General features: G+C 45.9%; 3 protein-coding genes across 3 annotated transcripts; 1 reads left to right on the plus strand and 2 right to left on the minus strand.

Moving 5' to 3' along the window:
• Positions 1-9,921: 9,921 nt before the first annotated feature.
• On the minus strand, positions 9,922-12,743 carry LOC117847239 (uncharacterized). The gene is made up of 2 exons (XM_034728409.2): positions 12,125-12,743; positions 9,922-11,078 (listed from the first exon to the last, which is right to left on the minus strand). Exons 1-2 carry the CDS (start codon positions 12,459-12,461, stop codon positions 10,159-10,161), a joined length of 1,257 nt encoding a protein of 418 aa, XP_034584300.1. The 5' UTR covers positions 12,462-12,743; the 3' UTR covers positions 9,922-10,158.
• A 1,426-nt stretch (positions 12,744-14,169) lies between these two features.
• On the plus strand, positions 14,170-16,067 carry LOC117849805 (protein LIKE COV 1). Its single transcript, XM_034731499.2, has 6 exons — positions 14,170-14,415; positions 14,756-14,808; positions 14,886-14,995; positions 15,131-15,298; positions 15,580-15,810; positions 15,906-16,067. Exons 1-6 carry the CDS (start codon positions 14,245-14,247, stop codon positions 16,004-16,006), a joined length of 834 nt encoding a protein of 277 aa, XP_034587390.1. The 5' UTR covers positions 14,170-14,244; the 3' UTR covers positions 16,007-16,067.
• Positions 16,068-16,315: 248 nt separating this feature from the next.
• LOC117849804 (L-galactose dehydrogenase) lies at positions 16,316-21,233 on the minus strand. The gene is made up of 5 exons (XM_034731498.2): positions 21,032-21,233; positions 20,724-20,955; positions 20,318-20,617; positions 17,828-17,956; positions 16,316-16,806 (listed from the first exon to the last, which is right to left on the minus strand). Exons 1-5 carry the CDS (start codon positions 21,190-21,192, stop codon positions 16,675-16,677), a joined length of 954 nt encoding a protein of 317 aa, XP_034587389.1. The 5' UTR covers positions 21,193-21,233; the 3' UTR covers positions 16,316-16,674.
• Between the last annotated feature and the right edge of the window lie 1,644 nt (positions 21,234-22,877).

Consider the following 22,877-nt stretch of genomic DNA (forward strand, 5'->3'; position numbering starts at 1 on the left):
GGGAGAAGAACTTCTCAAGAACTGGGTGGGTGGCGCTAGGAGCTTGAGCAGGGAGCTAGAGAAAGCTGAAGGCAACAAGGGCGGAGGAAACTCCGACGACGGGGGCATTCCTTTTGTAGCTGCTGGAGCAGAGGAAAGGAAACGACGCGGAGAGAGAGAAGGGGAGCGGCGCGAAGGCTGGGGAGAAGCAATGGAGTGCTCTGCTGGGGCGGCGATTGAGCAAAGAAGACGGTGCGGCAGAACTCCGGGGGTGATGCCAGCGATCATTGCGTTCTGCCGTCAGGGCGGCGTAGGGGCGGGTAGACTGGTGGTTGAGATTTGGCGGAAAGCGGGCATCGTCGTGCGGAAGATTTGATCGAAATGACCGGCTTAACGGCGCTAGAAACGAGGGCGCTCGGGTGAGAAGACAGGCGGACGCGGGCGCGGGGGAGAGCGCGGAACAACAGATTGTCGGGCGGTGTCTGACAGAGTGGGGAAAGGAACTGTCGCGGTCGCGGTCGGGGTTGGCGGTGGAGGAATCGTCGTGTAGCGGCGACCGGGCGGCGCAACTGTGGCTGAAAGGACGGAAAAGACGGGCGACATCGGGCTCTGGGGCCGGGATCTGGTGGCGTGATGATGGGCGCGGGAGACGAGGCTCTGCAGAAAGGGGTGCAGAGGGCTTCTGCTGCTATTGGGGAAAGGGGGCGCGGGAACCCACTCTGCTATTCGCTAGAGACAAAACCGAGCGACGGCGTCGGAGAAGACGAGCCACGCGGCAGGAAGACTCTGAGGCGGCCATGCAACTCGAGTGCGGCTGTCGCGGGGGATCTGGAAAAGATCTCACGGGTCCACCTGTGGATAGAGCTGACGGGTGAGGAAGATCGGCAGAAACCAACGGTGGGCTGAGCTCGCCGGGGTCGGGAGAGGAGCGAAGCAGGAAGGGGTCGGATCTCAGGGGTCGGGACCGGCGGAAAACTGGGCACTTAGGTGCGGTCAAGCAAAACAGTTGACTAAGCTTAAGGGCTGAGATCAAGACTAACTGGAAAGGCTTAGGGGTCGGTCGTTACACTTGGTCCTCCAAGCACCAGACCACGGTGTCTTGTTCCAGTGCTGAGGTGAAGTATCGGGTTGTGGCTCATGCTGTGGCAGAGTGTTGCTAGCTGCGTCAACTTCTTCAGAAGCTTTATGTCCCGCTTGCTTCGGCCACTGTTGTCTGCTGTGACAACGTGAGTGCTATCTACATGACAACCCACCCGGTGCATCATCGGCACACAAAGCACATCGAGATTGATATTCACTTTGTCCGTGAGAAGGTGGTATTGGGTGAGGTCCGGGTCCTCCATGTGCGTCCTCTCACCAGTTCACGGACATCATGACGAAGGGCCTGCCAACTCCTTGGTTTACTGAGTTTAGGTCCAGTCTGTGCGTCCATGATCCTCCCGCTTTGACTACGAGCGGGTATTAGGAAGTATATGTGTATATTAGGATGTATTTATCCTTTCCTTGTACACTTGATGTATTACTTGTACTCCAAGCCATATTGGCCATATATATATAGGTCACCCCCCTCATTAGGGTGTGTGGTATTTCCCATCTATTTCTCGACACTCCACACGCCCCACCGCCATACCTCCACCTCCGCACTCCACGGGCTGCCACCAGCCACCACACCTCTCCCCGTCTCCTCCTCCGATGCCTCCTCCTGATCTCCACCTCTAGTGGCCCCTCTGCGTCTCCTTCACTGTCGAGCTGCTACTGTCGTGCCCTTCCTGCCATAGTGCACTCTACTATGCGCACATCGCTAGCCCGACGTCCCTCTTGGAGCGCAGCTCGTGATGGGTGCCTCCTCCTGTATCGTCTCCGTCACCGTCGGCTTCCGCTGCAACTGCACAAGCCGCGCACGTCATCCTCTCCGCCTGCTTCACACCCTTCCTTCCTGCTGCAGCGCGCTGCATCTCCATCATAGAGCTCTCCTCCATGCTCACGTGCTCCATCTTCCCATACGGCACCACCTAGGCCAGCACCCCTCCCAGCGGCAGGAGCACCCCGTTCGTCAGCCCGGCGCTGTGCAGGCCCACCACCACATTGTACGAGTTCACCAGCCCCACCTGCTCCGCCTCTAGCGTGTCGCCACACAGCTCTACCACGGCAACCTCGAACCCCGCCGCCTCCGCCGCCCGCGCCACCTCCAGCTTGTTCAGGATCCACTGGTAGTAGCCCTTGTGGATTGTCGCCCGGACCGCCGCCGTCGCACCGCACCCGCCACGCCGGAGGGCTGGATCCGGTCCTCAGGACCCCGGATCCGCCACCCCGTGCCGCCACCGTCACCCCGACCGGCGAAGCCGCTCCGCACCGCTTCCTTTCCCGGAACCGACACGCGCCGCCGAAAATGCCCCGCCGCCGCTGTCCTAGGGGAACCACATTACTTTCAGTTCCCTCTTTCTTCAATGGAGATATGAGCCTTTGCTAGTCATCCTCAGGACATGCCCATAGGTCATCTAATACAAGCAGTAACCACTTGGACTGCAGCCTTGTTTGGATGAGCTCTTCATCAGTTGCATTCCCTTTTTCGTTATCACCACTAGGTATCTTTCTAACAATCTCTTTGGTCAACCTAGTTGCATTGACATCCTGCGACACACAAATCCATATCTTGATTTGGAACTGTTTGCTCACTTCCTGATAGATATGATGTGTGAACATTGTCTTGCCAATACCCCCTGGCCTGACTACTGAGTGCACAGCAAGCTTGCCAGCATTATGTTTGCCATAGGTAATGGCGTGTACAACCTCCATTGTAAGTTGTTCCCTCCCATATAACCTTAACTATGTAATCAGTGATGTGCTTGTTCTGGGTTGGTTCCCAGTTGCGCTTTTGGTTCTTTAATGTATGCCATGGTTTTCTCCCATCCTGATTTATCCTATGATATGAGTTTGGTTAGTAGATACATGGCTAATCCTGATAAAGAACATTGGAAGGTTGTTCAGTGGATTTTCAGGTACCTTCGTGGAACAACAAATGCTTGTTTGAAGTTTGGCAGGACTGATGAGGGACTCACTGGCTACATGGATTCAGATTTTGCTGCCGATTTGGATAAGCGGAGATCCCTCATAGGTTATGTGTTCACTGTTGGCGGTTGTGTCGTAAGTTGGAGAGCAACATTACAGCCTGTTGTTGCCCAGTCTACCACTGGAGCAGAATACATGGCTATTGCTGAAGCATGTAAAGAATCAGTTCGGTTGAAAGGTTTGTTTGCTGAGCTTTGTGGAGATGATTCTTGCATTAAATTATTTTGTGACAGTCAAAGTGTTATATACCTCACGAAAGATCAGATGTTTCATGAGAGAACAAAGCATATTGATATCAAATATCATTATGTCTGTGATGTTGTTGCGTAGGGTAAGCTGAAGGTATGCAAGATAAGCACTCATGACAATCCTGCTGATATGATGACAAAGCTAGTTTCTGTTGCTAAGTTTGAGCTTTGCTCAAGCTTAGTTGGTATTACTGTCTAGCTTAAGAGGCTATTTGGCACCGAAGGTGTTTCTTAATTGTTTTAGGGTGGAGGTTTGTTTTATGCTACAAGAAGGAATTTGTCTCAAGGTGGAGTTTGTTGAGTTATGATCCAAATTCTTGAGTCGAACTGAAGTGGGCCGAAGCGAAGCGGCCCATTAGCGTTTAGAGGGACTACACTATCTATTAGTACCATATTGCTAATAGACGAGGGTGTGGGGATTTTTCCACCCTATATATACGAACCACCTCCCTCATGGAAAAGATGCATCATAGACTACCGTACGGGAAGGCCCCAAGCTAGGGTATCCCCAAGTTGTAAATCTCCGGCGTTTGTAACCTTACCCGATATAGTGAAGATTTGCTGGCTAGCGCCCGTGGTTTTTTCTCTTCCTCCTTGGAAGGGTTTTCCACGTTAAAATCTCGTGTCTCCTGTGATTGATCTACTGTTCTTGGTCATTTTATTGCCTATCGTTTGTAACACGGAGGGTGGAGGGGCGGGGAACGCAGATGGGCAGATGCAAGATGCAAGCCAGGAGCCGGAGGGTGGAGAGCTGGAGAAGGCAGATGGTCAGGTCAGGTGGTGGAAGACGAGGTGAGCATAGCAGGCGGCTCTTCAATTCCCAGCTGCACGTGCGTGCGAACAGAGGATGTGGGCCCACCACACACTAGTACGTTACTCCAGTGAATCAGCAAATCTTGGGAGGAAAAAATTCTCCAGGAATGTTTTGTACTCCTGTAGATTTTTTGTTTGGTTCCTGGACGGTTGGAGCAGTTAACTAGTCCTCCAAATTTTTGCAGTCGATCACGATCAGCATGTCTGCTTTGGTTCTGTTATTTCTCATTTGATGAAAAGAATAGGGGTTGTAATGCACAAAATGGACCAATCAATGCATTTAGGATTTTTTTATAAAGGAAACTTTGTTAACCTATGAAAATTACATTAAAATATATAATCGTGCCGAGGCGTTAATAGACGTCCTTAGGATGCCAATGTATTTGATTATGTGCTGCAGTACTGTTCACTGTGAAGTGTATGCTATGCATGATGGATGATGCCCAAACTACAATGCCGTCAAATGATTGCCTTCCCATTGAATTCCATCTTACCTTTTGATAGGAACAGTAGAATACATGCTATCAGATTGCACGAAGTTGTCCAACCAGATCCGACGACTCATAAGTCACAACTAGCGTGACAACACAATGTATTAAGTATGCCAAAATTACAATACCGAGCCACTAAGCCTTCCCTCTTTGTATGAAAACTCCTCCGCCTGCCAAGCCAGCTGATTGCAAGTTTTGTCACTCTTTCACAAGAGCCCGAGGTGTCTTTGCATAGACTACCACTAGTTTTTATCTTTACTCATAAAAATATTAGACTAGGTGGTGGTGTGGTTGTGTGTGCATCATAAATCCTGTTTTCATAAAGCCAAATTGCCTTCAAAAACTATGATTTTTGTTTCCTTTTTATTCAATTAAGCTTGTTTCTTGGAGCATTTAACTGGTGGCACTAGAGACAATGTGAAAGAAAAGTGGTTCTTGGTATATCCAGTTAAGCCGGTGCGGAAAGAAGTGTGGTGGTTGTGACCACATCAGTCTCTAATATATGGGCGACGTATATGGTATTTTGTGTTTATTATTAGTGACCACAGATAGGGAAAATTGTGTTATCAATATTTTGTATGAACTTTTTGAATGGATTGAGATTTATTTAAAACTTGTTTCAATTTGGTCTTTTCTGTTTTAGAAAAAGGAAATGTCCGTTTGAATTTTGTCTGATATATTCATTGTATATATCCTGTTTATCAGATCGCTAATAAAAACCCTACTTCAAAGTGGCCTACTCAACTTCAAATCTTCAATGCCACGTCACCATCAAGCTGTCACCACTACTATCCAAATCTGGAGTTCTAGACAACAAAAAATTGTTGCCACCCATGTTGCTGCATCCTTCCATATAGGTGGACAAAAGTAAGAGAAAAGTGAAATCCAATTTCAGTATTTCACTCCTAATTAAAAATGAAAATAAAAAAGTGCAGTTCCTATTTTTTAGGAAAACTTTGGTTCTTTTGGAACATGATGGTTAGTGTATCTTTCTTCTGAAACATCTAGGGTTTTTTTTCGATATGATTCCATCAAACTCTCAGCATATTGATAGTAACATATATAAAACCATATGGTAGATTTGTCTTTTATAAGGACTCTTAAGTGTATCTTTAGACCATTGGTTTTTTGCATATATGCTGTAATAGAAAAAATAGTCATCAAAGTTGCACTTCAACACAACTTAGGCCTCCTTTCGAACACATACATTTGATTTTATAGGAGAAACTAGTTCAGTTTCCTCGGTCCCATGTTGTAAGAAGGCCTCAATTGTAAGTATATTTTTTTTATTAAATACAGCAGTAAAGTACTAGTACTAGTGGCAATATACAGTAGAGCTAGAAGTGCGGGTGGGAATGTGGGATTCACTTCTTATAAAAACACGTCTTGGAGCAAATTTCAAAATTCACTTCTTATAAACCCATTTGGAAAGGAACGTAAACGTAAAATCAGAATGCGCGGGCATGCCAAAGTGCAATCGAATTCAAGTTACTGTATACTATGAAAGTGTCTATTCAGATGCAAAGATGAAATGTGCGGTGCTACACTGTTCCACTCTTGATGTAGCATGGTGCTGCCGTGCCTCCAAGGATTTCCTCTAAGTATTTAAGCTCATCCACTATCGAGCCATGCATAGGTTATTGTTGCAAATATAATCATTCTTGGACACCACGTACTAGTTTGTATCTTTACTACTTATGACAATAATTATCTTTACTAAGACATTAATTGACTAGTAGGCAGGTAGTATGAGAAATGGAGAATGCAGATGGTCAGGTCAGGTGTGCAAGCGGCTCTCCAATTCCCAGCTGCACGTGCATGCGAGCAGTGGGTGTGGCCCACACACTAGTCACTCTTGTGGGGCAGAAAATCTTGGAGGAATAAATTCTCCAGGAATGTTTTGTACTCCTGTGGATTTTTGTTTGGTTGTTGGATAGGTTGAAGCAAGTTTTTTTTTTTGCGGAAAAAGAGTGCTTTCATTTCATCAAAGAACATGATTACAATCGTTTGAGAGTAACTCTCTAATACATTCCAGAGCACTTGCTCGCCAAACAGCACAATGATATGTACGCTTTGCTAGTTGGGCTAACTCATGAACTCATGGGGTAACTCATGAGGTTGAAGCAAAGTTAACTACACCAAATATTTGCACTTAATCCAGCATGTCTGCCTTGGATCTGATATTTCTCATTAATATCAAGAAACATAAAGGATGTGACCCACAAAACGGATCAATCAACACGCTTAGGATATTTTTATTGAGGAAACTTTATTAAACATTGAAAATAAGACTAATAAAATTATAAAATCGTGCTAAGACGCCAATCGTCGCAATTAAGATGCCAATTATATAATCAAGCTATCAGATTGCAGGAAGTTGTCCAACCAGATGAAACGAGTCATAACTAGCGTGACGAGACAATATGTATTAATCTTGATATAGTTTGGTATTAAAGCTTTACCTACAAAGCAAGGTGCTGCCGAGCCGGTAAGGCTTTTCCCCTTTGTATGAAAACTCCTCCGCAGTCAAGCATGGGCTACCTTGATTGGCCAGCCATGGGCCATATATGCCAATTTTGTCAACACTCTCAACAACTCGAGGTGTCTTGCATAAACCACAACTAGTTTTTATATTCACTAATTTAAACATTTGAGTAGGGGGTGGTGTGGTTGTGTACTTGTGTGGTAGTACGTGATAAATCCTGTTTTCGTAAAGCTAAATTGCCTTCCAAAACAAAGATTTTTTCCTTGCTATTCAGTTAATCTTGTTTCTTGGAGAATTTAACTAGAACTAGAGACAATGTGAGGAAAAAAAAAGGTGGTTCTTGGTATATCCCATTAAGCCGGTGCTGAGAGAAGGAGCACACAAAATTTATCGAGCTTATGATCATGGCATACGCCACTATACATTGTTGAGCTTGCTGCACTGTGGAATATGGCTATGTATAAGATATTCCGTGTTTATCGGTAACCAGTTATAGGGGAAAATGTGTTTATAAATATTTTCTATGATTTTTTTGAATGGTTTAAAATTTATTTCAGACCTGTTTGAATTTGGTATGATAAACTCATTGTAAATATCCTGTTTATCGGACCGGTAATGTAAACCCTACTTCAAATTAGCCTACTCAACTTCAATGCACGTCATCATGAAGCTCTCACTACTATATCCATATCTATAGTTCTAGATGACAAAAAATTGTTCCCACCCCTGTTGGCTGTTGCTGCATATCGTTCCAGTAAGAGCAAATTGAAATGCAATTTCAGTATTTCACTCATAATTAAAAACAAAATTAAAAAATGCAGTTATTATATTATTAGAAAACTTTGGTTCTTTTGGAAAATGATGCATGGTCAGTGTATCTTTCTTCTGAAACATCTAGCTAGGTTTTTTTCGAAACTTTCAGCATATTGATGGTGACATGAAAACTATATGGTAGATTTGTCTTGAAAAATGATTCTAGTATCATGAACCATTGGTTTTTACATATACATTGTAATAGAAAAAAATAGTCATCAAAGATGACACTAACACAATTTTAGGCCTCCTTTTGAACCCCTAAATTAAAGTTTATAGAAGAAGCCAGTCCAGTTTCCTCGGTTCCATGCATATTGTAAGAAGGCCTCAACTGTAAGTATATCTTCAGTAAAGAACTAGTACTAGTGGCAATACAGCACAGCTGGAAAGTGCATGCACTTGGGATTTAATTTCTTACAAACACGTTCTTGGAGTAAATTCCAAACTACAGTTTCCCTTCTTTTTGAAAGTGCTAAGAGTGGGGAGATCAGTAAACTTAAAACATAGGACCATATGAAAAAGGAACATAAAGTTAACATCAGAAAGCGGGGGCCTGAAACGTACAATCAAGTTACCGGATCCTATGAAGTGTCACACTGTTCAAATGCAAAGACTATTGATGTGGTGGCACACTGTTCCACTCTTCATAGCATGGAATTGAAGTTCCTTCACCTGCCGAGCCATGGGCTGTTCTTGCCAACATTATCATTCTTGTACTACTAGATCATGGACATCACTATTCTGTATCTTTACTACTAAGGTCAATTATTATCTTTACTAAGACATTTGAGAAGGTAGTGATGGTAGTGGTGGTGGTTGTTAGGCTTTTCCTCTCTGTATGAAAACTCCTCTGCCACTGGAGCATGGATGCTGAGAGGAGCATGGATAGTCTCTGAGGCCATGTTGCCACTCGAGTAGGAGAGAGAAAAGAGTGGCAAGTATTACATGTGCTTGTGTTACATGATGTAAGATTGCTATTCTTCCATGTTTCCGCAGTAGCATATTGACTTACATGTGAAAAGAGTAGGACACAAGTCCTCATCAATCTCATACCATGTCCTCGTAGAACTCTAGCACTCTAGAATGACTATGCTAGGTGTTGGCGCTTATTGTGGCCAATACACGAATGAACTAGATCACGTGGGTCGCGAACAGACTAAATAGCCAAGATGCTGCACAGGCCGGTCAGGCCGGTCCAGCAACCCGGTCAGACCGATTTCCCAGGGTTTGGCTCAAGTCGATCGTTTGAGGGGATAACTACCACACTTACGTGGTGGAGTACCAGCAAAGGGATAACCAACGCACTTACGTGGTGAAGAATGACTACTTTACAAGCAAACTAGCAAAGACCGTCGAAGCTCTCGCCCGAGAGGGACCCTGTCAGGGCGTGGACGTCGCCGGCGTGCCCTAGGTTGACTAGCAAGCCTAGAACACCATGGTCGTGGAGAACAATAGATAAACAACATGGAGGTTGGAAAAGGATTAGGGTTTGGAGATAAAAGTAAATTGTAGATTTGTTCGATTGGGATGCCCTCAATCGGCCGTGACCCTTTATATTTATAGGGTGGGGAGGTCTTGCCCCAGTAGGAGTTGAAGGTTATACAAATCATGTGTCAAAATACAACTCCCAACTTGGATTAGGCTGGATTGACCGGTCAGACCGCCCATCCTGACCGGTCAGACCGGTCAGCACAGGGCTGAATCTTGCCAGAGACATATCTTTCTCATTCGGACTCCGATTTGGACGTTCCACATATGAATGTCAATCGTCTCGATGAGATCTACACAATGGTGAAGTCCAATTTGCATTTTGAGCATTTTGACCAAACCGGTCTGACCAGTTTTTCCACACCTGCCACTTTTGGTCTTCAACACTAGGATAGTAATCCTACTCTGTTACATCATGTATGCTAACATTCACCTTCAATCATAAATTGTTCCTAATTATATTCTTGAAACTTGTGAGCAGACTGACCATCAGCTACTTAATCATAAGTAGAGATGATTATGATGTCAAGCAGAATTGAGCAATCCTCTCCCTAATTGTTCATTTGTCTTGCAAAAAAAAAAATCATTTTTGAAGATTCAAAATTTCTGCTCTTTAACACCACGATGGACAAACTGTTTACATGTATCACTATACATACACACACACACCCAAGCTTTCAATATCTGAAAAAAAAACAAAAAAAGAAGAAGAAGACAGAATATACACAAGAGAAATCAATTTACAAGAGATGGCAATGCTTGTCGGGACGAGTTAAGCAGCTTCAGCAACTGTTTCAACGTGACAACTATTGGTACTTCGTTCATGTAAAGGCTCAGCAACAATGGTGGTAGTCGCACCAACAACACTCCCGCTGGATTCAGTGGCCGCCGTGACGGTGACGGCGACGGCCATCACTTCCTCTTCCTCGGCTTCCTCCTCGACCACCGCAACGGCCGGCTCGCCGTAATAATCATCCCTCTGACGACGGCCACCGCCATTGCCGGCTTCGGTGCAGAGCTTAAGGAGGTTGGCCAGGTCCGGCGACGAGGAGTAAACCGACCCCGGCAAGAAGTCCACGAGCGACTGGTAGTTGTTGCCGTCGCCGCCCCCGTTCGACTCCCAGCGACCTCCCTCGCCGCCGGCGTCTTCGCCGTCCATGGCGTCGTCGTCGAGCTGGTAGAGCTGGGCCCTGACCCTGCACGCCTCGAGCTGCCGCTGCAGGCCGTGCTTCTCCGTCTCGCTCTCGTGGACGAGCTGCATGGCGAGGCGCGCCGCCTCCCGGTCCAGCTCGCCCTGCTCCTCCAGCTGCCGCCGGCGCTCCTCCGCCTCCGCCGCCGCGCGCCGCTCGGAGGCGAGCTCCGCATGCAGCGCCTCCAGCTCCCGCCTCTGCTCGCGGAGCGCGGAGACGATCTGCCCGACGGTTAGGAGCTCGTCGCCGTCCACGGCAACCAGCTCCGGCGCCGCCGTGGCCGGGTCCACGGAGGAATCGCCGGCGCCGCCGCCATCCCGTGGCCGCGCGATGATCGGGGAGAGCTCGAAGAGGGAGACGAGCGGGCCGCTGCCGCCGCCTTCGCTGCTGCTGGTGGTTCTTGAGATGCTGCTGCGGTCGGCGGCCAGGGGTTGCCCGTTGACGTCGTGGTCCTGCTCGCATATCTCGCTGCCGATGGAGACGACGCGGTGAGTCTCCAGGCCTGCAGTGGTGAGCACAGAACACGTCAGCTGGCAGGTGTCAAAACTTTCAGAGCTCAGCAGGCTCAGGCTGTCTTGTTGACGACAACAAGAGCATTTTTGTTTGCATATATACACAAAGAAAGGATCCGATTCCTTCGAATTAATGTAAGTATTAGTTTGTACTTTGTAGACTAATTGTGCTCTGCACAAAATGATATTAAAAAAATCAAACTCATCAAGTGGAATGGAAAGTTTGGAAGAGCTCCAGCTTTAGTATTCCGTGGAACTGAAGCAAGGATACAGCAAGGATCGAGTCATTCACTCATTCCACTTCAAATATAGGTTGAACATTAAATTTAAACGATTTTATTGTAGTGTACGACTATATGCTGACATCGAATTAGAGGCTAAAATTGAAGGTTAGAGCCATGCCAAAGCCTTCAACCATGGACCTCGCACGGTTGTCTCTGGAACGGAACCTTTCTGACGTCATCTCAACGAACGCAACATTGGTCAATGTCTTTGACCGTGACCATTTGACATTTGCCCTGCATTGGCATTACAGTTTTTACTTCAGTTGAAATTGACGGTGCCCAACAGTTGCAAATGAGTTAACATCCAGCAACATGTGATTCAAGCGGGCATTTGCTATATTGGGTTAAACCTTAAACGAAAGTTCATGAATTCCATTCCATAATGATTATCGAAGTCTCCCTCTCCTCGTTAACTTAAGAGTTCAGGTGACTTTGTCATTTCAAAGGACCCTCAACTTTCAATTCGGCTTTCAAACAATTTTTTGTTTCAGTAAGGTTGTAACTGCACCAACAAAAACTAGTGAGGATGCACCATCCTACAAAGTGATTCACAAATTCCAGCTGAAAATTTTCGCTCTATTAGTTCTTGATTGCGACAGCGTCAGGTAACTACGTCAAATGGAGTTTCCAAACCAATTATAAGAACATAATGAGAATAGTTGTGTCATCATGATGTGGGTAATGCTAATTCCTTTCAAGAAAGTTCGGAGAACAATCGGGTAGCAAAGCAAGAAGCAGAGAAGATTGTTTACCTGAAACCTTGTCCGGATCATCGGGCTCCACCAATCCGGCTTTCCGCGACGCCACGTCCCGGCGATGATCGTGATGAGCTGGAGGCTCCGCGGCGACGGCGGCGAGGTGGGCGTCGCAGAGGAGGAGGCGCAGGGCGCCGCGTCCATCACCGACGGAGGCAGGGGAGGAGCAGAGCAGGCGGTGGACGCGGGCGCAGAGGATGCAGGGCTGGCCGAGGCGGAGGCGCGCGGCGGCCGCGGCGATGAGGCAGAAGGCGGCGCCGTTGGCGAGCAGCAGCGACGCCAGCGCCCACTCCAGCGCCGCGCGCGCCGCCACGGCCAAGAGCTCCCGGAGCATGGCGGTGGTCGCTGCCTGCTCTCTGCTGCTACTGCTACTGCACGAAAGCGAGAGCCACAGAGGTAGAAACCATGCGAGAGCTCTGGAGAAGAAGATGGAAGAGATTTCTGGCCGGATGATGATCGGTTGGTGGAGCCGAAAAGGGAAGGAAAGGATTGGATTGAGGCGGAGGAGGAAGACGAATGGGAGTTTGGGGTAGGTGGAGGGGAGCAGAGCAGGTTTCAACTTTTGTGAAATGGGGCGCCACTAAGACGCAGGAAAAATAAGGAAATTATTGTGGTGATGGCTTTTGAAAAAGGGGAGACTGAGAGTTGGAGGAAGGAGACGTCAGGGGCCAGGGAGAGAGAGGGTCGACATCTGCTAACATCCAACACAACTTATTTTGCCTCGGTTTGTTTATTTTTCAAATATAACAATTTTGTTAACTCAAGCAGAATAAATAACTACATTTGTAGTTAATAAAGAACGAAGATGCATCAGAAATTCAAAACCTCCTTATTTGGTTTCGATAGGACAAGCTTGACACACACACACAATCGTTATGATAAAAACTTGATGCTTTTAGATCAGTATTAAAAAATAGTTTCTTATCATGCAGAAAACACAGAGAGATGGTCTAATCAGTTGCCGACGAATTCACATTGTAGCATAGAGTGGCAGGGATGCCGCTGTGGGTTTGTCCTAGCAGGATTGATCGGTGAAGCCAAAGCCCAGGTTCTGGGTTTTGTCGCTGGCTGAGAGGCTGGCAAGAGGCAAAGCGGCATTGGCATAAATCAAGATGGGTTTCTGTGCGCTGTGGCTGCTCGATGTCACACATTGGCGTAGGAGCCTGTGGTGTTATTTCCATTCACCGAGGAATCGTGCCGTTGTAGACTTGTAGGCATTCTGATGGCGATGGTCTGATGGATAAGCTTGTAAATAAGCTTAACCAGATGCTTTATTTTGTAGTGGCAAAGTGAATGTCGAGAGCGATTGGTTCTCGTACACATACACGATACCAATCGTGTGCGCTTCTACAACACAAAGTGAAGGGGTTTACATCAAGTCATTGACCACATCGACCTATACATATCCATCTATATTGACCCTGGAACAAGAGGGCGGATCATTACCATATCCAACTTTCCAAAAAAATGATAGTATCTCAAATAAATCATCGCTAATCATGTGTTGACCTCGATGATGCACCACACCAAGAGTCCAAGATATATACTATCCTCTTGCTTCCTTCAAAATACTTTTGCAAACTTTTTTATGTAAAATAAAATTCAGAATGTTCCAAAATCATACTAATTTAATGGGTTAGCTTATGGTTGTAAAATTGAATTTACAGAATAGAGGTTTACACTATTTTAATTGATCCCAGCAAAATTATTCATCGTAGCAAAATTCAATCATCCAGGTATTCCATACATGCAACTTTCTTTTTCAGCAATTCCAGGTGGTCAGGTAAGGAATTATGCAGTAGTAATTTCGTGCCAAACTCACCATCCCGTCATTTTGAAATGATCGGTGCCAAACTCACCATTCCAGGTAGGCTAACAAGGAGCCTCAGCTGACGTGTCCACCAAATGCGAGAGCGGGCCCACGCACTGAGTCACACGTGGCGATCCTCGATCAGGCAAGCTTTCCACTACCACCAGCACTCCTCTGCCTGCCCATTGCGAATTCACCAGGTCCGCGATCCAGCATTTCCGTCGGGCACTTCGCGCGCAAAAATAGTGCGGTTGGCCCACGATCGCGACACGCCGTCCTGCCGCTGGCCTGGATCAGGGAGCGCAAGATGGCCGGGAGGGAGAGGGACCGGGAGCTGCTCCTCCCGGTGGTGGCCGGCGAGCACGCCGCCAGCGACGACGGCGACTCCGAGCCGACCACACCCGTCATGGCCGGCCCGCCGCCGCCGCCAGCGTCGTTGCGCGAGCTACACCTGCACCACCACCCCACCGGCATCGAGGTGATTTGATCCGCATGCTTTTTTTTTGTCGTAGCGACTGCCTTTATACATTCGTTCTTCGTGCCAGCTTTTACTGAATTCGGGATCATAGGATTTTCGGAAAACAAAAGATTCATCGGCTTCATTGATCTGGAACACAGGAATTTTTCAGAAATCGGCAGTAATACTCGCAAAAATCATTCAAATTCCTACGTTCTAAACGAACTAATGTTTCTGGTCATCCACATTTTGCGTTTTATTTACGGATTTCAGCGCAGAATTTTCAGACACATTATACAAAACTCAGGTTTAATTTACAGACAGATGATGGTTCCAATGTTGCGTATTTCTCATTGTGCAGGCATTGTCAAGAGTGATTCGGAGCTGGGCATGGAAGAAGTTCATGTCTGGATGGTCGGTGGGCACCATGTACCAATACTATAGTAACCATTCGCAGATCACTGAACTAGTGCTTCGCTCTCTGTTCGCAGCGTCATCCTGCTCCCGATCGCCATCACCTTCTACACGACGTGGTGGTTCATCCGCTTCGTCGACGGCTTCTTTTCGCCCATCTACGTCCACCTCGGGATACACCTCTTCGGTAACACGTTCATCCAAACAGTGAAAGTGTGTTTCTGATTAGCAAACAGAAATGAATCATGAAAACTTTGTGGTTTTTTGAGCTGGTTTCTAGATAGAAATTCTGCAAGTAGATGATCAGTTTCATCTTGGGCAGGTCTGGGGTTTGTCACCTCCATCACCTTCATCTTCCTCATCGGCGTGTTCATGTCGTCGTGGCTGGGCGCCTCGCTCCTCGGCCTCGGTGAGTTCTGCATCAAGAGGATGCCCCTCGTGCGCCACATCTACTCGGCTTCCAAACAAATCAGCACCGCGATATCACCAGGTATAGGCACATCCCAAGCAATTTTCTACTCTCTCAATTTCAAATTGTAGGTCATTTTCATTTTTAGATTCATAGATGTTTGTATGCATCTAAACATACACTATACTTTGGTGTATATAAATATCTACACATCTAAAAAACCAAAACGACCTACAATTTAGGACAGAGGGAGTACATACCAAATTAATCACTTTTTTCCTTTGGAAGTGCATGCTAGTAGATACTCATAATATAAGTGTTGTCTTGAGTTGAGTGCATACATTTTTTTATGTTGATTTCAGACCAGAGCTCGAGAGCCTTCAAGGAGGTGGTGATCATCCGGCACCCAAGGATCGGCGAGTACGCGCTGGGCTTCATCACGTCCACGGTGGCGCTGCGCGGCGCCGGAGTCCGCGGCGACCAGGACCTCGCCTGCGTCTACGTGCCGACCAACAACCTCTACCTCGGCGACATCTTCCTCATGAGCCGCGCCGACGTCATCATCCCGGACCTCTCCGTCCGGGAGGCCATCGGTAGTCAACTTCTTTCTCCTTGTGCCTACGGTGTTTTCATGGAGAACTTTGAAGTTCTTGATCTGAGTTCATCTGAATCGGGGAATTTGTTGCAGAGATTGTTCTCTCTGGCGGCATGTCGGTGCCCAAGATCATATCCGCGGTGGAGGGTGCCGTCGGCCTCGGCGACCATGGCTGTGCGATGAAGGACTCCTAGAACACTCTTCTTCCCTCCTGGCAGTTGACGGTATAACTTGCAAGCAGCTGTGCGGTATCCAAGGATTCTGATGTTTACAGCTTGGCGCTGCTTTCCAAGGTTCAGAATGTTAGGTGGCAGGTTTAGAGAACATGTTCCAGTTTTGATCAGGCCTAGGAATCTTCAATCTAGCAAGCACTTTTGTGTAAATTTGTACCTGCAAACTTTAAATATTGACTGACGATATATTGTAGCGACAGCGAAAAAACGTCAATTTACATTCGAACTCTGGACAACACATAAATTGAAAGAAGAAAATAGAAATTCATGTCAGCAAAGCCTTGTCTCGCTGTAGAAGTGGCGTGCAATTTGATTGTTTGGCAACCGAATTAATATTTTGTGTCAATCCATCCCCGTTGTATGGGAAATGCTTATTCATTGATCAGCATCGATCTTTTATTGTTCATGTTGTCTTTGCTTGACATGTCTAAATTGCTTGAGGACTCGCCCATAAAATCCCAACACTCCCCTTCTTTCGCTTTCATCAAGAACTATACCAAGAACCATACGAGACTGCCAATTTGCAATCAGCAATCATATGATGCAGATGCATACAATTGACTGAATCAACCGGCAGTGATACGTTAATGTTGGTCAGGGCTTTCAACCGAGCACGCTGCTATTGGCCGTCAGGCCTGCTGGATACCGCTAGGCCAAGTCACGTTCTTCACAGGCTCAAGAATTGCTTCAACTTCATGCAGAAGTTCTTCATCAATGCCTGATGTTGACAACTCCAGTGCGGCAGCCACATTCTCCTCCACCTTGTACCAGGGGAACACAAGACATTAGATAGGTAATCATTTCATTGCCATCCTAATCTTATGTTCCAACAAGCAAAAATTATCCATGGTGACACAGCAAAAATTCTCGTTGTTGATCTTGTCTTGGAAAGGAATAAAAATGGGAGGACTGTTATCATTGAATGAATTAGCTCTTAAGTTTCACTTCACATCCTGAAGGTTGATAAACGCAGTGGTAATAAACACTCGTTTCTGCATATATAGATACCTACCTCAAAAAGGATGCTACTATTGACACAATATAAACACAGGTAGAACGGCACAACAGAACACATGGCAATTTCCATGACATTACAGAAGTGACAACTGACAATACTTGCCTAATAGGGTGCAGTCATAACGAGAGTGCTCCCATGTATACTTAAGTACTACAAATCAGTCAAGCACAAAAGAAATGACTATATGGTTCATCATGATCCCTTTTTTCCCCTCGCTAAAAAGGAAACAATAACTTTCTTAACTTTGTAGCAGATACAAGAACGGAGTTAGCAATCGAGTTCCTGTACAAGCTAACTAAATAGGAACATGTATACAGATGTTATTTAAAAGAATAATGCAAGTCCCAACTAACATAGCTATCCTCTATGTTAACTTATTAAGGATTAACTGCTCTGCTCAATACTATGATTATACTATGAGGACATCAAATATTTTTCCTGTTAATATTAAAAAAATAAAGATTATTTATTTATTTATTTTTGTTAGGCCACATGTAATCCGAATATATGATCAAGCCAAATATACCTTTTTTTTCAACAGGAGTCAGTGAACAGGTGATTCACTTGCATAAGATTAAGACTGAGGAAGCACGAAAATATATTATTCAGCACACATGCTTAGGTAAAATGGGCCTTCTCATTCGCAAAACCAAACAGAATAAGCTCTAGCAACTCAAGTTTAATAAGATGCTGATCATAATTTATTGGCCACTCTTTGTGAACATGCTGCAAAGAGGGCAAAAGTGCATAAAAGAAATATGTACCTGTTTTGAAGAGTTCATTCCAACAAGAACTATTGAAATTCCATTGTTCATCAAGCTGTATTGCATAGCTAGCTTCGTGATGCTTTTCCCCTTCTTGCTACAGTGCTCTGCAGCTGCCCTGCATGCCAACTGATGACAGGCTATATTATAGTTGTAAATGGAATTTCTAGCATAGATGGGAACACTAAGTAAAAGCAACAAACATAAACAAGAAAAAATCTTCAGGAAGATATAAAAGGAGAGATGAACATTTGCTGAATCAAACAGAATTCTCAACATGCAACCAGACAGTTTATCCTCGAGAGTTCAGTGTAGGTATATATATCATCAAGAATGTTAAATCAAGAGATGTCCTGGCAATTGTTTAGCCCCTCATTGTTAGTTCCTATGGATTTGGAATGATTAAATTATACTTCCAGTATGATTTAGACTAGGTAGTTTTAGAATAAATTGTTGCAGTGGTGCACCTATTTCTAAAATCAATCCATGCCTTATATTATTTTAAAATAAAATACCACAAAAATTCATCTCTCTCCTTGGGATACAACACACCTTGAGCCAAGCCCATTTTTTGCATGACCTCCTTCATCCTCTTTTCATTATCAGCAAAGGACCTAAACACCTGAGCACACACACTAAAAACGCCTCGAACTCAAGAGGAGGGCAAGAACACAGGCAAATGTGTGCTGCAAAACCTAGCAGCATTTTCAGTTGTATCGATGCGCCATGTAAGGAAACAAACTAGTTTAACCCTGGCAGTTAGGCCACTCTACATTTGCTCCACAGCCCTCCACGATCAGCATGACACGAGCAGAATGGAGAATGGGCTCCCACATGAACTGTGCACACATCATGCTACACACTGAAGCGGGCAACCAGGAAAAGTTTCCCTGGTTGCATGCGTGAGTGTAGCTCAACATGTGCAGAGTTCACATGGGAGCGCACTTACCATTCTATCCAGGTCATGCACAGATTGTGGAGAGTCATGAAGCACATATACGGCGGCCTACGTTTAGCTAGCTTATCTTCTTAAATAGCACATCAATATAGCTGGAAAAGCTGCCTAGCTTTGCGGCACAAATTCATGCGTGTTCTTGATTTACTCCTGATTCCAGGCATTCATGTCATCGTGTGCGTACGTGTGCAGGTGTTGATCAAGAGGTAATAGCTGAGAAGATGAAGAAAGCATATCTCTCAACATCAACTGGAAAGATAGTTCATCTGAAGGTGTAGCAAATCACTGAACATTGGATGTTCAAGCATATATATTATTGTTAAATGTTGCTGCAAAAGTCCACTTATCTTGTTTCATGATCAGGAATTCAGGATAAGTGGAGAAATTTTATAAACATTGGAAGAATATGGTATTCCATACTAAAATTTCAGTATTGCATATTTTCTTCTCTTACATGTTTGCAAATAAATCCATGAACAAATAGCAATTTTGTAGCATCATGAACAAGATCAGGGAGCCAGCGTTTAATATCCTTATCCAAACGGACACAAGAAAAACCAAAGGGCAAAAAGCACAATCATTATTGAGGGAGTGTGTGCCTCGCTTTGGATAAAGGTATTTATCAGCTACCCCTCTTCTTCGTCCAACCAATTTTAGTATCAGATGAAATAGCATTGTTAGTTTTATTGGAACTGTGCTATATAAAAGTAAGAAAAATTCAATGCTGAAAGACTGGAGATATGATGGAGAATAGCACCTTCTTGTAAGTTATTAACAAATTTCTTTACTTTCCCCGAGCATTAAACAGAATAACATACAGAAAATTGCCAATACATCAGTGATGTTAGGGACCTAGAGTGAACATTAACAATTACACCTAAACTACCTATATTAACCTTGACACTGAACAATGTGCCTAATCACCCTCAAGTCCCAATCATCCTTAAGTACTGAACCAAAATTTACTAAGCAATGCCCAAGGGCCAAACGGAAGTGCTTGAAGATATGCATCGATTCTCTATTAGACTCACGATCTATTTTCCTCTCAAAACTGAGAATAAAATCCTTTCAAGCTACCCTAATTTCAACCTGACTCCAAAAGCTCATGTGCAAACGGAAGCAAATATAAAAGAGACTGAGTAGAGAAGAAAGGATTAAGAGTACATCTGGGTAATAAAGATGCACATGATTCATCTATGATAAGTATGTAGCTCACCACCAGAAGTTAGCACACAAACTTGTGATAAGCTGATGTTTGTGCCCATTTTACTTTCAATACACTCATTGTCACCTCCTATATGTACGATTGAGAACTCATAGTACATCTACTTATCTATCTCATATCTTCCCCATGTTCCTGTCAAGGTAATCAGAAAAACTCATCTATGGCTCCAGTATGTACACTTGCAAGTATTGGCAATATGGTATATCTATGGCACCATGCCTACAGTAAAATGCATACTAAAAAGCAGTACTTTGTTCTACAATGTCAATCAACAAGCACAAAGCAAACGTAAATCATGTTAGGGAGATACCTTAAGTTGTTCAGGTGCAGGGTGCCAGTCCGGTGGCCCATTATCTGTGAGAAGACCCATCGCAAGAGGCGAAGCAGTGATAACCCCAACGCCCTTGCTCTTCAGGTAGGGGAGCAGATCGACTAGAGAGGTGTCGTTGATCCCGAAGTGGCAGTAGGACAGGATCACATCCACCGAGCCTGGCGGCACCCGGTCAAGCACATACGGGTAGATGCTGAGGGGCAGCCCCGTGATCCCGATGAACCGCGCCTTCCCGCTCTCCTTGATCTTCCGGAGCGCCGGAATCGTCTCATTCACAATCTACATCGGGAATGAGTAGTGTCAGAGTGTCTGGATCCTGGGTTACGCGTGCTGCAGGGGGGTTGCAGCAATTCGTCGAACATGTGGTGGGCGAGGCAATCAGGACCTGGTCGAGGTGGGTGAACTCGATGTCGTGGGCGTGGAGGATGTCGACGTAGTCGAGGCCGAGGCGGGCGAGGCTCTCGTCGATGCTGCGGGTGACGCGGGCGGCGGAGAAGTCGAAGCCCTCGTCCTTGTAGCGGCCGCACTTGGTCGCGACGACGACCTGGTTCCGCGGGACGGCCGCGTGGCGGAGGCAGTCGCCGAGAACGGACTCCGAGATGGTGCCGCCGTAGTACCTGCGCGCAGCGGGGAGGGGTCGGTGCAGTCAGCGGCGGCGGAGTAGGGAAGGAGGAGAGGGGGTGATTTTCGTACGGGGAGGTGTCGAAGAAGTTGACGCCGAGGTCGAGCGCACGGCGGACGGCGGCGCGGGCGGCGTCGCGGGGCACGTCCCCGAAGACGTGGCCGAGCGGGGAGGCGCCGAAGCCGACGGCGCTGACGCGGAGGCCCGTGCCGCCCAGCTCGCGGAGCTCCATGGCGTGGGATCGGGGCGAGTGGAGTGGAGTGGGTGCGCGCCGCGAGGGACAAGCCGAGTCGTTGTCTAGTCGCGGAAACGGCGAAAGGGAATCCAATCTGAGTCATCTGACGGGACGGTGGGTGCGTGCGGGTGACGTGGACAGGGTATGGTCACGAGGGTCTGGCCCCCGCCGGCGTCGGCAGCCCGTCTCATCGCCGGATAAACTTTTCCGTCACTAGCGGCGCTCGGGGGCCCTCGATAATTTTTCTTCTTCATCAAAGATGGGCAATATTGTTTGGAAGCTTGGGCTTCGATGCAGCCAATCAAAGGTACTGTATTTGTTTGAAGGTATGCTAAGGTGGGTTGATGGTGGGCAAGGGCAAGCAATATGCAAGGTGAGTTTCTATGAACATTTTGATCGACGTATACAGAAAAGGATAATCAACACCGCAAATGTTTTGGAGAGCTCCAATCCTCGAGTCTTTTTACCAACCGACCACGTGTGCTTCACTTCTCTTTTTTTTTCTCCGCTAAAAAAGAGAATCAATGAGAAAGGAAATAGGGGAGAGCTCAGAGATATATGGTACAAATTACATCCTCGGTTTCAAAATATAGGTTGTTTTTAACTTTTCTATGTAACTAGATATATATTATGTCTATATACATAGTAAAATCTATGTATCATAAAAGTCAAAACGACCTGTAATTTGAAATAGAGGAAATATTTATTTAGATCTCTTGTGATGAGAACCCCTGAAATATTCGCATATAGTTACATTGTCAGGAATTGATGCTAGTATAATTTAGGAGAGGGAAAGTAAACTCCAATATTAAAATTTTAGTCTCTGGTTTCCACGAATTGTATGAGGGTAAAGTGTATGTGTGTCGCCCACCGCAATAAAGGGTTCTAATGTTTGCAGCAGCATAAATGCTGCCAGGCCGGTCACGCTCGTCATATGTTCGGCCTGTTCGCTTCAACTTATTTAGTCGGCTTATCAGCTACCAAACAGTATTTTCCTCTCACAACAAATCAGCCGTTTCAGCTTTTCAACCGGTTTATAAGCTAAAGCGAACAGGCCCGTTATCAACTCCATATACTAAACTGCCCGGGATCCATGCGATTTCAAGCCAGGTGGTACTATAGCTTATCACTGATGGTGGGATTTGCCCCAAAGATCCTAGCAAGGCTGTCGCTTGAATGGAGCCATGAAGGTGACTGGAACTCTGGAGACGATTGATGAGTAACTTAGTGTTGACGTTTTTTCTGGTTAACACACTGAAAGTACTAGAGTGTGCGGGTCGCAAATAGAATAGTAAAGATAATGCAAAGACCGGTTAGACCGATTTCCTAGGGTTTAGACCAAATCGATCATTCGAGAGAATGACTACCACGTTTACATGATGGAGGACGGCTAGGTTTACGAGCAAACCAGCAAAGGGATAACCAACGCACTTACATGGCGAAGAACGACTAGTTTATGAGCAAACTAGCAAAGATCGGCGAAGGTCTGGAGGAACCCCATCAGGGCGTGGACGCCGTCGGCGTGCCCTAGGGTTGGCTAGCAAGCTTAGGACGCCATCTATGGTTGTGGAGATCAGTAGATGAATAGCAAGAAAGGTTGGAGAAGGAGTTTAGGATTTAGGAGATAAAAAGTAAATGTATAGTTGTTTGATTCGATTGGGTTTCCCTCCATGAATATAGGG

This window comes from Setaria viridis, chromosome 3, assembly GCF_005286985.2.
Source record: "Setaria viridis chromosome 3, Setaria_viridis_v4.0, whole genome shotgun sequence".
Classification (NCBI taxonomy): domain Eukaryota; kingdom Viridiplantae; phylum Streptophyta; class Magnoliopsida; order Poales; family Poaceae; genus Setaria; species Setaria viridis.

What these genes read in the sequence shown, in the direction of transcription:
- LOC117847239 (XM_034728409.2), bottom strand. Translation starts at nt 12,461, where the DNA reads ATGCTCCGGGAGCTCTTGGCCGTGGCGGCGCGCGCGGCGCTGGAGTGG. An exon ending in TGATCCGGACAAGGTTTCAG is followed by an intron (nt 11,079 to 12,124) that starts GTAAACAATCTT and finishes TCACCACTGCAG; the next exon opens with GCCTGGAGACTCACCGCGTC.
- LOC117849805 (XM_034731499.2), top strand. Translation starts at nt 14,245, where the DNA reads ATGGCCGGGAGGGAGAGGGACCGGGAGCTGCTCCTCCCGGTGGTGGCC. An exon ending in CCTCGGGATACACCTCTTCG is followed by an intron (nt 14,996 to 15,130) that starts GTAACACGTTCA and finishes CATCTTGGGCAG; the next exon opens with GTCTGGGGTTTGTCACCTCC. An exon ending in CAGCACCGCGATATCACCAG is followed by an intron (nt 15,299 to 15,579) that starts GTATAGGCACAT and finishes TGTTGATTTCAG; the next exon opens with ACCAGAGCTCGAGAGCCTTC.
- LOC117849804 (XM_034731498.2), bottom strand. Translation starts at nt 21,192, where the DNA reads ATGGAGCTCCGCGAGCTGGGCGGCACGGGCCTCCGCGTCAGCGCCGTC. An exon ending in AGTTCACCCACCTCGACCAG is followed by an intron (nt 20,618 to 20,723) that starts GTCCTGATTGCC and finishes TTCCCGATGTAG; the next exon opens with ATTGTGAATGAGACGATTCC. An exon ending in GAATGAACTCTTCAAAACAG is followed by an intron (nt 16,807 to 17,827) that starts GTACATATTTCT and finishes CCCTGGTACAAG; the next exon opens with GTGGAGGAGAATGTGGCTGC.